General features: G+C 44.4%; 1 protein-coding gene across 10 annotated transcripts in view; it reads right to left on the bottom strand.

Annotated features, from left to right (window-relative positions):
- magi2a (membrane associated guanylate kinase, WW and PDZ domain containing 2a) overlaps positions 1 to 15,074 on the bottom strand; it is a 376,696-nt gene that overhangs the window by 18,818 nt on the left and 342,804 nt on the right. For 7 of the 10 annotated variants that reach the window (XM_070548106.1, XM_070548075.1, XM_070548101.1 and 4 more), the window contains 9 exons: positions 12,381 to 12,576; positions 10,549 to 10,590; positions 10,355 to 10,470; positions 9,964 to 10,156; positions 4,329 to 4,586; positions 3,739 to 3,924; positions 2,146 to 2,353; positions 1,458 to 1,683; positions 592 to 744 (listed from right to left, as the gene is read on the bottom strand). In XM_070548106.1, the coding sequence (XP_070404207.1) occupies positions 592 to 744; positions 1,458 to 1,683; positions 2,146 to 2,353; positions 3,739 to 3,924; positions 4,329 to 4,586; positions 9,964 to 10,156; positions 10,355 to 10,470; positions 10,549 to 10,590; positions 12,381 to 12,576 (1,578 nt within the window). The remainder of the gene's footprint in view (positions 1 to 591; positions 745 to 1,457; positions 1,684 to 2,145; positions 2,354 to 3,738; positions 3,925 to 4,328; positions 4,587 to 9,963; positions 10,157 to 10,354; positions 10,471 to 10,548; positions 10,591 to 12,380; positions 12,577 to 15,074) is intronic. The other 3 variants (XM_070548124.1, XM_070548079.1, XM_070548092.1) reach the window with 2 other exon arrangements.

Raw genomic sequence — 15,074 nt, 5'->3', positions numbered from 1 at the left:
GTCTGGGCTCACTGGACTCTGCCGGCTCCACCATCCGGGAGGGAGAGTAATCCCTCCCTCAGGGGCTTTTTACACACATTATCTTTGACAGGTTCATTACAGATAAGAAATGTAGAGCATACTCGGGCTATCAGCCCCAAACACAAAGGTCATTAAAGATGCAAGAAAAGGGGAAGAAGGAAGCAGAGGGGATTGACAAAAACAGAAGGTAAAGAAAGAAAAAGGCTGCGTTGGATGCTGTAATTTATTTTGAGCAGTGATGGAGCTCGACGAGAGAAGCTGAGGGATTTTATTACTAGTTCCACAGCATTTGTTGCTGCATCATTAGGAATTCAGAAAATGTGTGTTCTGCTTTGATGTTTGAGCCACTAAAACTAGAGGGAGGTGCAGCTGTGCAAACACTTAAGCACAATTTGAGGTTTTAACTAAATGTGATCCATGCAGGGGGGGGATGAGGGGTGGAAATGTGGGAGGAGATCTCTGAGATGAGGAGGTTGCAGCGTTGATAAAATTACAATTACAGTGAGTGTCTGCCATGTAATCCAGGGTGACAGCCAGCAGCTTAACGCTTAAAGACGCCGTGGAACTCACCCTCATCCTCCCGTTGCGGATGGCCGGCCCGTCCTCCGCCAGTCGCAGGACAAACAGGTCCATCTTGTACTCCCGTCCTCCGCGGATGCTGAAGCCAAAGCCTTTCACGCTCTTCTCCAGCTCCACGGTGAAGAAGTCAAAGTCCTGGGAAAGCTGGAGCAAACGCAAAGATTCACAGAGATTATAAATGTGGGGGGAAAAGCAGCATCTGATACAGAATTAAAGCAATTTAGATGGAAAATGTTTGTTTTTTTGGTCCAAATGTGTCTCAGTCTGGTGAAGATATTAAAGAATGAATCAGAATTAGACTAAATCAGCTCATCTTGCATGCATTTTATACAAATAACAGATTTAATGAGGGAATTTATTATTAAGATCCTTATTACATAAATTAATCAGCAGAAAGCACAAAAACGATCATTTTAAATAGAAAATCTGCATCTTAAGAGTCTGATTTGTTGTAAAAAATATTCAAATTAAAATATGGTCTAAAAGTGAAACCTAACTAAAAATGTTATTTTTATTTGGTTCACAGGGTCTGCAGGAAAACGTGGAGATTTAGGATCTCTCCATTAAACACTCGCAGGGCTTCGATAACGCCTACTGTCCTTCAGTTTTTGTTTCGTTTTGCCTGACAGAAGCAAACATGCTGCCTGAAGCTGGAGGAACAGAAACAAAAACATCAAAGTGGATGAAACCAAACACGATCTGCTGGAACGGGAGGGAATTCTCTCATTTGTTTGCCTTTTTACCTCCTTTATGGTCATTTAATTACAAAAACATCATTTTAAAATTACACGAGTGTCTGAACCGACCTCAAACGTCCCATTTCTGAAGGCAGGAAGGTTGTTTTTCCACATTCTTACTTGGACTGGAGGCATCCTGTAGTCTGGGATGGTGAACTGCCGCGCATCTGTGGCTAGCTGTCTGTAGTCCAGCAGCGGTGGGTGTCTGTAGTCCAGCGTGGGCGGCTGCCTGTAATCCGCCACAGGGGGGTGCCGGTAATCTACAGGAGGCTGCCTGTAATCTGTGAAAGATGGCTGCCGGATGTCTGGCTTGACGTCCTGCCTGGCCTTCACCTCAGACCTGTAACTAACAGACAAACCCGGCTTGTGTGTCTGATGTCCGCAGCTGACAGGAATAAATCAGGATTGAGTAAAAAAACAAACAATCAAAAAATGGATTTTAGAGAGAAATGCTAAAAACACTGTTGATTCTGGACTGCTGGTAAACGATTCATCCGATTTCTGCAAAAAGACACACGTGTGGAGTCAAACGTTTAAGAGTCTGTAGGAGATAACATAAGTTACACCTCATAGAGAGGAGAGGGCAACAAGATGAATGGAGACTGGGGAGATGGTGAGAGAAAAGTGAAAGAAGTACAACTGCTGCTGAAGAGAGACCAAGAACAGATAAAACAAACGTCTGCCTCTGCGGAGCCTGTACTCCCACAGGAAGAGCTTCACCCCAGACACAGACGAAGGTTAGTCGATACAAACGCCGCGTTGTGGGGCAAGCGGCACCGGGATGAGCCGGGCCGCGTTTGTGTCCTACCTGCCATCGTGAGCGTAGGTCTGAGGTGGAGGAGCGGGAAGCTGGGTCAGCGGGCTCTGATGGGGCACCGAGTTGGGCTGGAGGTTTGGCTCCGTTGGGGCTAGGCTGGGCTGGGAAGCCGCGGGGTTGGAATGGACCTTGGGGCTGTGCTGCTGAGCCATGGGGCTCTGCTTCTCCGAGGTGGGGGCTGACGGAGGGTTGCTGACCTCTGTGATACAAAATAAAATATTATTATTAGAACGGTTCTTAACAATAAATAATTTTTGACCACTTGGGGGCAGCATAAATAAATTTAATCAATACTGATCATCTGGTTTAATAAAACTAATTTGATCATTTTCAGATTTCAACGTTACCGTCGTCTGTGGCCAGAGGGTGGGAAGGCAGGTGATGTTTTTGCCTCTCTGACTTCATGTGCACCTATGACTGATTATTAGCTTTTGGTTTCGACCTAATCCAACATGGCCGCCACAGCTAGTGGCCATGAGCACACACAGCCGACTGAAGTTTTTCATCAGCCGCCTGGATTATCCTGAAGAGAAATCCCCCTGGGAGTCACTCGTAACACATCGTGCAAATAAATCCCGGAAGAGTTTGCAAAGTTTCACGACAATGGGCAGAAGACTGTATGATGCATTTGGTCAATTTAATTTAAAAAAATGCACATTTTAGGATATTTTCTCAAATTCAAGGCTCTTACACCTTTTCCAAAGCCAAATTAAAGCCTTTTTTAAGGATTACGTCCTCATGACGCACCCATCCAGGTTTTAAGGGCCGATATCAAGTTCTGATTTCTCATTCCATCCTGATTGGTGATGGTGTGTTCATGGACCAAACATATAATTTGATTTTTGCATTTCAGATCTGCCAAAAACCGATAGAGACTGAATACTGACTGATTCTGATATGTTTGGTGCTTATTCACTCAAAACAGTTATGCCTTCCTTGTCTCTTAGAAGTGACTTCATTGTGCTCATAACCAATCTAAGTTGAAGTTTCATGGAATCTTTTTAAATTCAAACACATTCATGACCTTTAAACGCCTGGTCTCAGCTGCTGGAGAAGAGAGGAGGCTGGCTGAAGGAGTTCTACGTTCATTTCTTTTGTTGAAAATTGGATTTCGTGTATATATTTCCATTATCATCACGAACATCGTTAATCCTCCTCTTCTCTTCCGCAGCTTTTCTTTTCTCACGTCTCCTCGTGTCAGAAACTAAATTAATTTCAAGCAGAAACGACGCAGTCAAGGAGAGCACTGATTACTCCCAGAGAAACGGTGAGCAAATGGAAGCAGGATCAAATCTGCAGACGAGTGAAACAAGGGTTAAATTAGGAAGGAAGGGCTTCCTGCAGCAGAAACTCTCCACACATCTTTAGTTACATTTCAGCGCCAGAGGACGAAGCGAGCAGAAGCAGTTTGTCCATCTGTTCGTGTTTCATGTGGGTCAGTCCCGTTTAATGCAGCCCTTTTAAGGCCGTTAGGAGTTTATGCTCAGGTAGATGCAATTCTGGGATTAAAATCTCATTCTGAAAGTTCCTTCTGATCCCCCAACAATGAAACAGTGAGTACGTTTGACCTGAGTGGTTGCTCACCTTCCTGGGCGATGATCCTCAGGGTAACGCTCAGGCCCGCGTCTTTGATCAGCTTGACGATGTCCGCATGCGGCATGCTGACGATGGACTGGCCGTTCACAGCCAGGATCCGGTCTCCCACCTTCAGCTTCCCGCAGCGGTCCGCCGGGCTGCCCTCGATGATCCGGCCAATTTTATGGGGCACAGCTGTTGGGGAGGATTCAGGTTGTCTATCGTCCGTTCTCACACCAAACTCACTCACAGACTGACTGAGTCGCTCTCCGTCTCTCTATCTCTCTTTTTGCATTTCACCCAAGGCTTACGTAAGATATCCAGAATATTTTTTGTGCGTGGGCGAAGCGCGGATGCTCACAGCAGCATAGTAGGGATGTGTGTGACTGACGTGCTGAGGGAGGATATGTTTTATTGACGAGCTAGACTGAGAGCTGCTTCACTTTTTTATTCAGCCGTGACTTTAACTAGCTTGTCTGCTAAAGTTTGGCTCTTGTTTTAGTGACCGCCTGCTGGTTTACATGTTTTTAAGAGCTCCTAAACAAGATTCAGCACTCGAAGCAGCTGTTAGGCAGAGGACATGTGTGTGTTTGACTCACTGTTAGTTGCGACCGTTTCCGGCCGGTTGAGCGAGCTGATGATGACAAAGCCAAAGCCCTCGCTCTCCTTTCGGCTGATGGTGACATCACTTGGTTGCTGGTTGGCGGTCCCGTCTGGTGCAGCTGCGTTGTTGGCCACGTTTGTACCGGGAGCCTGGGTTGTATTGGTGCTGTTTCCATAGGTGAAGTCACTGCGTGGCGAGCTGTGCTGCGTGGAGACCGAACCCGGGCTTCGGCTGTTCTCTGGGCAGGACTCACCTGTAGGGGGAGACAGAGAGCTCTTTAAATGCTTCAGATCAACAAAAACCTGAGCACACAACACCTCGTCTTATGTGGGAATTTCTGGGCAAGCCCTAAACTGGTTTAGATCATATTTACGTGACAGGATGGTTTGTGTGAGGATGGGTGGCTTCTCATCGGGCTTCTCACATCTGCCATGGGGGATACCGCAGGGTTCAATACTGGGACCCTTGCTGTTTTCAATTTATATTCTCCCATTGGGTAACATTTTACGAAAGTTTGGAATTGGATTCCATCTCTATGCCGACGACTGCCAATTGTACTTGCCTCTAGATGGCGTCGGTGATCACACAATAAAACATTTTTTGGATTGTCTGGCAGAAAACTTCCTGTGTCTCAATGGGAAAAAAACAAAGGCACTGTTCAAACGTAGACTGCGGTGAATTGAACTCATATTTGGGTGTTTCAGCAGTCAACCTTGGCGTGAAGATGGACGGTGCATTCTGCATGGATGCTCATGTGGGTACTGTAGAATCCTATTCATTTTATCATTTAAGACGATTGGCTAAAGTAAATCTGTTTTTAACTAGACGTGACCTTGAGACTGTTGTTCATGCTTTTATTACCTCACGACTCGACTATTGTATTTCCGTTTTATTTGGTGTAAGTAAGGGTACCGTAAACCGGCTGCTGCTTGTCCAGAATGCTGCAGCAAGATTCTTGTACAACAAAAGGAAGCATGAACACGTGACACCAATTTTGGCTGCTCTCCACTGGTTGCCTGTTGATTTTAGAATTCGTTTTAAACTTCTTTTAATGGTGTTTAAGGCACTGAATGGTGTGGCTCCAACCTATTTGACGGAGTTGCTGCAGCCATATGTTCTGGCCCGGTCACTCCACTCTGAGAACCAGCTGCTACTTGTGGCTCCTAAGGCCAGGTTGAAGTTGAGAGGGGACAGGGCATTCTCTGTTGCGGGTCTGAAACTGTGGAACGCACTGCCCCTAACTATTAGGGACTCTCCATCGGTAGCGGTTTTTAAAATGAGGCTGAAAACCTACTTTTACGTTCTGGCTTTTAATTCTGTGGGTTAGCAATTGCTAATGTTTCATATTTTGTAATTCTTACTTGTGGTTTTAATTATATCTGTGGCACTATATGTTTTATTCTTCTGTTGTACAGCACCTTGGTGGCATGCTCATGCCTGTAAGGTGCTTTATAAATAAAGGCTGATTGATTGATTGAACCTCGACCTTTAGATGTTCTTCTGGGTTCTTGAATCCTTGCAGAAGGGGACAGGATGTGCTACTTTTTGAGATGTTTTAGCAACTTCAAGCTAGGTCATCTTTGTCTAAAATTTGTTAGCTGAAACATTCAAGTATCAGGGTTTCCCTTACATAGGCGTAGCCGTGGCGGCCCGCCACGGCTGAAATCCCACCGCCACGCCTACAAGATCCCAAGTTTTTTTGTTTTTGTTGACGCTGTTACCCGAAGAAGCAGCGGGAACTACTATGTTGTCGCTTGTGATCACAGCCGGCGGGCAGCAAGGAGGAGCAGGCAGGGCAAGGTGAAGTTACAGCATAACTTACTGAGTTTAAAGTTAGAAAGGTAGCAGAGGATATAATGCTTTTTGGTTTCAACAGCATTAAGATAAACGAGTGTTGACGATCTTGACAGGGTTTCCTCCAGTGCTTATTAGGCCAGGTTCTCCTCCCCCCACCAGGCTAAGCATCACTTATTCATGTAAAATTTATTTATTTTTTTCATGTCTGACTTTAACTGCATGTAATACTGTATTACGGCATGAGTGCAACAGCGACAACTTAAGATCAATGTGTGAGCAGCCTGAGAGGTCGGGTGTTTTCATCTGAACCCTTAAAACCTCCAGCAGGCTACGCTGCACTATTGACGTGTTAGCGCACGGCGCTAACCACTTAGCAACGTGACATGTCTCAGAGAAAGTGTAAAAACACGTTGGACGCTTCTTCTGAAGCGGGAAAATAACACCTCTTCTTAAAGAGCAAGTCACCCCCAAATCAACTATTGTTTTCTGATAAACTATATAAATGCGTGTCTAATTGTGCTGCAGACACATGTAGTCAATAGTTTTGCACTTTAGTGCATTTTAGTTCAAATTTAAATTTTCTGCCTGAAACTGTCAGTGTTGTGCCGTTGTCAGGTAAAAACTCTGCACTGCATTTGAATTTAAATCTGCCACCGCTATTGGCTAAGAGGTATGCTATGATGTAAACTGGTACATTATGATGTCACAATGTCGTGAGTGTGTGTATTTGTTAGTGGCTCCACCCTCTCGGTCTGCTAGGCAACAGCATTTGTTGCATTTTTCAAACATGAAGTGGGAGTGAAGTGCGCTTCTTGTAAAGGGTGACTTGCTCTTTAAGCAGAGCACGACGTCGCCTCGGCTCGTTCACGGCCGAGCCGGACTGAGCTCGATAACATTGACCCAGCACAGCCACTGGGTTGTTGGAGCTGCCCCGTGACTGCCTGATGGAAAACCAGCGGGTTTCATCAGACTCGTAAAGTTTCTTGTTTTTGCTGGGGACCCCCTGTATTTTACCGCTCCCTCCTGCAGTCTTCCCCTATTAAAATTTAAAATGATTCTGTAAATTCCGTGTATCAATAGAAAAAATCTCTGCCTCTGCCAGCTGCAGTAAATGTAGTCTCCAAATAATAAATAAGAGGTGCATTCATCTGTGTATCTCCTTTGATCCGCATTAGTGATATTTTCAGCACCAGAACAGTGAAGCAAAGAAACAGATTCCTGAGTTTGTTAGTAATTTTATTTATTATGTGCATCTAACCTGTTCTATTTTTCTCTGAAATGAGATCAAATCAGTGCTTCTATGGGTTGTCTCCACTCTGCACTGGAAAATTTTACTTTATTTAGAGACGTGTCATAATTTCTCCCCAAGCCCCCCCGCCACAGCTGGAAAAATTCCTAGGGGAAACACTGAGTATGATTAAAAAAAAGAAGCAAAAACAGACTAAATTTGTAATCTCTGTAAATTGTTAGCCACTAAATCCAGTCTTTGCGGGTCTCTATCCAATAAAATATGTTATTCTGCACCAACACTCCTGATTAATGAAGTTACCTCCTCAGCTACTCAGGAGCTCACTGATTAAACACAGAAGTGTGTTTATGCAGGGAAACATCTAAAACATAGGATAGTGGTCGTTCAGGCTAAAAGAAAAGAACAAAAATTTTCACAAATGATGCAAAAGTTGTAAAATGTTCATATTTTTGGGGAAAACAGCTACTTCATCAGAGCAAAAGTGCATTTTTATTTTATTTTTCCATTTTCTGGTAAAACCCTTTGATGGTCAAACATATTTTTGAGCAGAATCAAAATACAAACCCGGCAACATTTCAAAGCAGAAAACATCCATCTACCCATCTCTGAACCTGCTTATCCACACAGGGTCGCAGGAGGCCTGGAGCCCATCTCCAGCGGTCTCTGGGCAAGCAGGCGGGGTACACCCTGGACAGGTTGCCAGTCCATCACAGGGCAAGAGACACACAGTACAAACAACCAAGCATGCACGCGCGCGTGCACACACACACACACACACACACACACACACACACACACACACACACACACACACACACACACACACACACGCACGCACGCACGCGCACGCACGCACGCGCACGCACACACACACACACACACACACACACACCTAAGGACAATTTAGAAAGACCAAATAACCTGACAGTCACGTTTTTGGACTGTGGGAGGAAACCGGAGCAAAAACAAATAAATGCAGCAAAACAACCTCCTTCCTGCCTTTCTAGGCTGCACTTCATAGGGTCCTGAGTAGGGCTGTCGCGGTTGAGGAATTCCCCCTGCGGTGATTCAGGGTGGCTTAATATTGCGGTGTGCGATATTATTGCAGCACTTTTTTTTATTGCAGTACTATCTAAACATAATGTTTACACATTTAAAAAAGGTTAAAAATTGCCGTGCCTTCTTTAATAACACTTTACTGAATGCAGATCAAAGGGCAGTAACAACACAGATCGCAGTAACGTTTGTTTCTCCGACAGTCGGAGTCCGACTGAACTTAAAAACAACAAAATTCAGGAGGTTAAACTTTTAAATGCAAATTTGGCTGCAGCATTTAACAAATACGAAACAAGTCCCCATTTTGTTTAGTTGTTTAAAATCAAGCATAAAAAATTACATGTACCGGGCGCGCGCGCGCCGGGGGGCGGGCGCACTATCATTTCACTTTCACACACACGAATGACGGTGCTTTATAGCTCGGTCACGTCCTTGTTACCCACAAGGAAAACCAGCATGTTAACCATATACGGTTTGAGAGAGGATCTGAGAGGGGTGGCAACATTTCCAGCAACACTGAAAACCCTCTCGGATGGTGCGCTCGTTGCACTAACGCACACGTACTTGCGTGTGACTCTGGCGAGCAAAGGGAATCTCTCCCGGTTGTTGCTCCACCATGACAGGGGGGTTTCTTTAGGGTGGATGCATTCCTCCTGCAGGTAGTGAGTGAGCTCCAGCTCGGCTCAAACTCTCTTCAGGACGGTTGCAGAAGCAGTGCTTGTCCGGGACTTCAGCAGGTCTCCGAGCGTTTTTTTTTTTTTTTTTGCCGCTGGTGGCAGCTCTGTCTCGGCCAAGGACTCTGGCTGCGCAGCAGCTGACGTACTGAAAACCAAAGTGCTCCCAAAGGAGCGAAGTAACGTTTCGTTTTGATACCAGTGCAGCCATCCTTCTCAACATGCATCATTGAGTTGAACCAAGTTCAGTAATCGCGGTGGCCCATGATGCAGCGCGGTGGGCTTCTTCATATTGCGATATTTCATTTTTGCGGTTACCGCGACAGCCCTAGTCCTGAGAGAAGCACTCTACTCTTTCCTGCCCTGATGGATCTTTTTGCAGCTCCACTGTAATCTACTTGTAACTCTGATTTATTAAGCTGAAGCTGCAGAGAGATTTGTCACTGTGTAATCCACACCCACATGTTACATTTCTTTACAGTGTGCAACTTATTCCAATGAGAATAAGTCGAAAACGTGTCAAATCTGGGGCACCAGGAGCGCGCAGGAGTGTGAGCGGAGAGCAGGGAGCAGAGTCTGACACTTTGTAAAGTGCTGGTGGGAGTCAGACAATTAGGATGGAAGTAAAGGCTGCAGAGGAGGCCGGGAATGAGTCAGACCGCAGCTGTTGGGGAGGGAGGAACTGACGGCTGGAGTCTGAGGAGTCGGATTCGTTTGCACGTGAAGGCAGTGATAATGAGAACATGCTTTTCCAGACTGAAGCTACAAAAAAGCTTAAGAAATCAGAGAGAATGTGTTTTAGAGTAAAATGTGTTTAACAGAAGTCAATGATGGATGGTCTCTTGTCTTCTCACCTCCAGTCTGAGTCCTTCTCCTGATGACCAGGTTGACCTGTCCGTTCCGCGCCGCCGCGTGCATCAAGTCGATGACGTACCGGTGCGGCTTCCCCACCACGGGGATCCCATCCACGAACAGCAGCTCGTCGCCAGGCCGCAGACGCCCGTCCACGTCCGCCGGGCTCTTCTCTATGATCGCTCCGATCAGGATCTGTTTTAATCCACAAAATCGTCAGACCCACAAAAGATCTCAGCACAAATAAACTCGCTGGGTGTTAAGAGTCGAGAACATTTATGGTAGTAAACACAAAAGCAGCAGAGCCAGCACTCGCTCAGGGTTAAGGGTCAAAGGTCACAGGGGGTTAGAGAGTAGAAAATGACAGGGTTCCACACCCATCGCCATACGAGCCTTCTCACGTGTCTCCAAACTCACAGGCTGCCCCGCCTCGTCACCGCCTAGCACCCGGAACCCAAACCCGGACTTCTGTCTCCGCAGGTGGACGTCGATGTCCTGGAACTCCACACCTAACACAAAACAGTGCAGGACTGTGAACTCGTCTCATGTAAAGGTTAGGAACTTTACTCACAAATAAATGTATTTACCCGACGAGTCCACAGAAAACACGGTCCTCGGCTGGCTGAGTTCTGGGTAAAAAACAAGAGAGAGACAAGAAACCCGTGCAGACAATGAGAAATCCACAGATATGCTTATACAGACATACCCCAGAAAGAGCTCACATAAGTGGACGGCACAGCAGCAAGACCAGATGCTTCCGTGTACGCCAGAATGAGGCAGAAAGACCCTGCCTCAGCATTAATGTCATCGCAGAATTTCAGCACCATCCATAAAGTCAGGAAGTGCTTACAGCGTGTAACACGTTCATACGCTCGTTATTTACAGTGCGGGGTGAGATATAAGCACTGATCTGCAATCAGGGGCTTCACGCTACGCCGTGATCTGCAAAGCAGAGAGACGAACTCGACCACAGACAAGTGGCTGCGAATGAAAAATTGATTCCAATTGTGTCTGCTTTAATCACAGTGAGCGCTCGGCTGGGACTCGGCGGGAATGACGAAGAGGGAAAATCAGGACCGGCTGGACGGCGAGGTTTGCATTCCCGGCATGTAAAAGACATCAACCATGGAAACTCCCCCAAAACTAAAAGACCCAGCGATCATTTTCACCTTTCCTACCGTTGTAAATACAGAACTGATGGAATAAAGTTGTTTTGGTCAAATTTTGAGAGTAATTGCACAGCTCATGCAAGATCTAGCAGGACGTTCTAGCACATGACTCTCAGCAGCAAGCACAAGAAATGGAGGCTCAATATCCGTATAGTTATGGATTTATGGCCATTTTTGTGGGTGAAATCTAAAGCAGCTGTGGTGGCCATCTTGAACTGAGCAGGTGTTTGTACGATGATAGACTTCTGAAAGTTTCATTAAAATCCATCCAGTCTTTTATGAGATATTTACACAAACACGACTCAAATCCGCTCCATAACACCGGCTTTATCCGGCGTTGACATTGTTTGCTCGCGGCAACATCCACACCAACACACCTAGAGAGTTGTGCTGATCTATTAAAGGTCACAACCTGCTTCACCCTAACCAGTGAGAACAACAACTGGAGCGTTTCTAACAAATCTGCCTGGAGCCCCTTTTCTCCCGTAAGTCTCATCATGCACAATAAAATCCTGGAAGTCCGCAACAGAAAACTCAGAAGAGACAACAGTATGAAGTACAACCATTTCAATGAATAAATCGTTCATGCTGGTTAAGAAAAAACAAGAGAAGCAAGACGACTGCAGGATTGTTGCACGTCCAATTTCCAAGCTTTAACACTGAAGTTCACACCTTGCCAACACCCCTGCAGCCCTCAAATTTCCTGCACGAGGATGCAAACACCACTAGGTTTTTCCTGCTACCTGATCGGAGGAAGTCTGAAAATTCCCAGAATAGAGAGATCCTAATCAGCTGCTTCTGAAACTTCAACAGGTTGATGTATCTGTTTCCAGTCTTTCTGTATTTTTAAATTTAATATTTAAAATGTTGTATTATTTATTTCTTAAGCTTTAAACTGACCTAAGGATTCATTTTTGACATTTTCTGCTGATAACATAAAAAAGAAGATTTTTCTGTATTTTTATAGCATAAAATGGGAATATTACACTTTTATATGTCTGGACAGTAAAACATCAGTAAGTGAATGGAATGTTTACTCGTGGACACGCTTCAGGTTCTGTAAGGAGACGGCATCTGGGTGTAAAGACGTTTTTGAGTTGGTAGAAAAGATATCAGGTGATTTGAGGTTATCTTTTTGTGCGTTTTCCTGTGACAGAAAGACCCGAGGAGTCTTGTAAACACAAGCACAGATCGTCTTCTCCTCGTGGGTTGGTGTGAATCTTCACCTGCACAGCAGCTCTGGTACTTACGCCTACTCTCATAGAGAGCCATGGACTTCTCAAAAAGGTCATATGGGGCTGGGTTAGCCAAGGCCTCGGAGTCTGGCACTGAGGCCCTGAGAAGATGGTGTGGTGGGAAGGGGGCGAGGTGGGGGAGAGCGGGAGCGGACATGCTGGTCTGAGCAGGGCCGCTCCGGTCCAGCTGGGACTCCCACTGCTCCAAAACCTGTAAAGCACAGCGGCATGAGGGGTCAGTACTTCTCTTTCCGCGTTTCCACACAGTTGATGCTCGATTTTTAGCTCCGCTTCCAAAAAAAAAGGCACTAAAACATGAATTACAGAGAGATCTGGCTGCTCACTAGCCCCCAGAGACTTAAAAACACCAGAACCATCAAAGGTTTAGGACACACGTGATGCATAGAAGCATCACATTTATCATTTGGATTTGTCTAAAAGGCAACAAATGTGTGTCACCACAAGCTGAAGATCCATTTAACAGCTTTATAGTCAAGTTATTACACAGAATAGCACATACAACATGATAAAAACTGTTTCCAGGTGGTTTGCAAACTCGTTAATTCAAATAAAAACAATCCAGATCCTGCAGAAAACCTTTAGCAGCTACTGCCAGTGCCCTCTGATCAGGGAGGCCTACAGTATGTTCAGCAGGTGGTTTTAATGTTTTGCCTAACTGGTGGGAAGGGACGAAGGATTATGCTTCTGGAAAATGTGGGAACACGTTTTTGTGAAACTCAGATCTTTCAAATTCAATAGAAGTTTGGTTAATTTTATTATCTCTAAAATATTGAGTGAAAAAAAAATAAAGACATCCATTTTCCAGAATTTGGTTGATTTTGTTGGTAATCTTGGTCAGAAGAAATATTTAACTATTCCATTTAATGAAATAAATCAGACTAAAGTTTACAAGGTAACTTTGAGTCAGTTAAGCCTAAAACTAGACGAGCCCAGAAACATTCAAGATCAGTCATGTCTAAATCTGCGGCTCATTTTAACGTGAATTAGATCAGGGTGAAGACATCCAGAACTCGACAGGTCTGATTCTGCTCCCTGAATGACCGGATGAAGGAAAAGTTTAAGAGGAGTTTTGGTTCAAAAGAAAAGTTAAAGAGCAAGTCACCCCCAAATCAACTTTTTTGCTAATAAACTATATAAATGAGTGTCTAATTGTTGCTGTAGACACATGCAGTCAATAAATTGGCACTTTAGTGCATCTTAGTTAAAATTTAAATATTCGGCCAAAAACTGTCAGTGTTGTGCTGTTGTCAGGTAAAAACTCTACACTGTATTTGAATTTAAACCTGGCATTGCTATTGGCTAAGAGGTACTCTATGAAGTCAGCTGGTGCATTACGATGTCATGATGTTGTTGTGGGCACTTGTGTTAATGCATTTGTTAGTGGCTCCACTAGCGTTGGGTACAGAATTCGGTACTTTTTAAGGTACTGACCGAATTCCATAGTACCGACTGAGCACCGATTCACGTCATTTGTAACGGTGCCTCGTTTCGGTACCCGTCCTTCGTAACGAGAACTTGCCTAGACAGCTGTGCATGCGCAAGAGCGTTACGTCGGTCGCTGCGAGCCAGTTGTAAACAGAGCAGCATGGTAGAAAGAACGCACGCTAAAGCTTGGGTCCACTTCACTAAATGTGATGGGTAACTGGGTGATGATGAAACCAGCGACAACGATCTAAGTGAGACCTCCTCATCTTAATCTGCTCCGGTAGGTAAATAAAATGTTTAAGATAACGTTAGCTTGATATGTTAGCTTCCGTTCCGCTACTGGTGCGTTCGCTTTCTCTTCGGAACTCCAAATTTCCGACTAGAAGAACATGAACGTGCTCTAAAGTTTGGCTTCACTTTACTAAATGCGACGGGTGATTGGGTGAAGATGAAACCAGCGACAACGATCTAAGTGTGAGGCATCATCGTTTTAATCTGCTCCAGCAGCTAAATAAACTGTTTAAGATAACGTTAGCTTGATAAATTAGCTTCCATTGCCACCATTGTTATCAGCTAATGGTGCGTTCGCTTTCTCCTCGGAAATTCTAACTTCCCAGTAGGAAAAATCAATGAAAAAAGACGGTAAAAGGAATGAAGATACACAGTAAATTTAGTTCACAGTAAAGATGTTTGCTTCAGTTTAATTATCAACTTATAAAACTACAAGGACGATGTTAAAATACAAACAGTTGTATGTTATTTATCGTGATATTTATCAAATATGGTTATATATTGAGAAAAATATATATTTAATTATAAAAGAGAATTAAAATATTAAAACACTCAAAAAATCTAAAAGTGGTACCGTTAAGTACCGGTATCGATTCCTAGGTACCGGGAATTAGTACTGAATTGATTCAAATGTCAAAGGTACCCATCCCTAGGCTCCGCCCTCTCGGTCTGCCAGGCAACAGTATTTGTTGCATTATTCAAACAGGAAGTGGGAGTTGAGTAAGACTCTGGTAGGGGGTGACTTGCCCTTTTTAAAGAAATTAGAAGCTGAGATGTTATTCTGATGTTTTGATTTGATGGAACGTTTGAGCGTCTCTAACTCAAATAACTGTTGGTGCATTGTTTGTTTGTTTCGATTTTTATTCGACAATAAAACCTCAAAAAATCTCAGAAATATAAACCAGATCCAACTTTGAGGAATGCATGTAGAAGAAGAAAGTATCATTTCTATAGATGGAAAAATAGAAGATA

The sequence above is a fragment of the Nothobranchius furzeri genome, chromosome 1 (assembly GCF_043380555.1).
Source record: "Nothobranchius furzeri strain GRZ-AD chromosome 1, NfurGRZ-RIMD1, whole genome shotgun sequence".
Taxonomy (NCBI): domain Eukaryota; kingdom Metazoa; phylum Chordata; class Actinopteri; order Cyprinodontiformes; family Nothobranchiidae; genus Nothobranchius; species Nothobranchius furzeri.
This window is presented reverse-complemented; position numbering and strand designations above follow the sequence as displayed.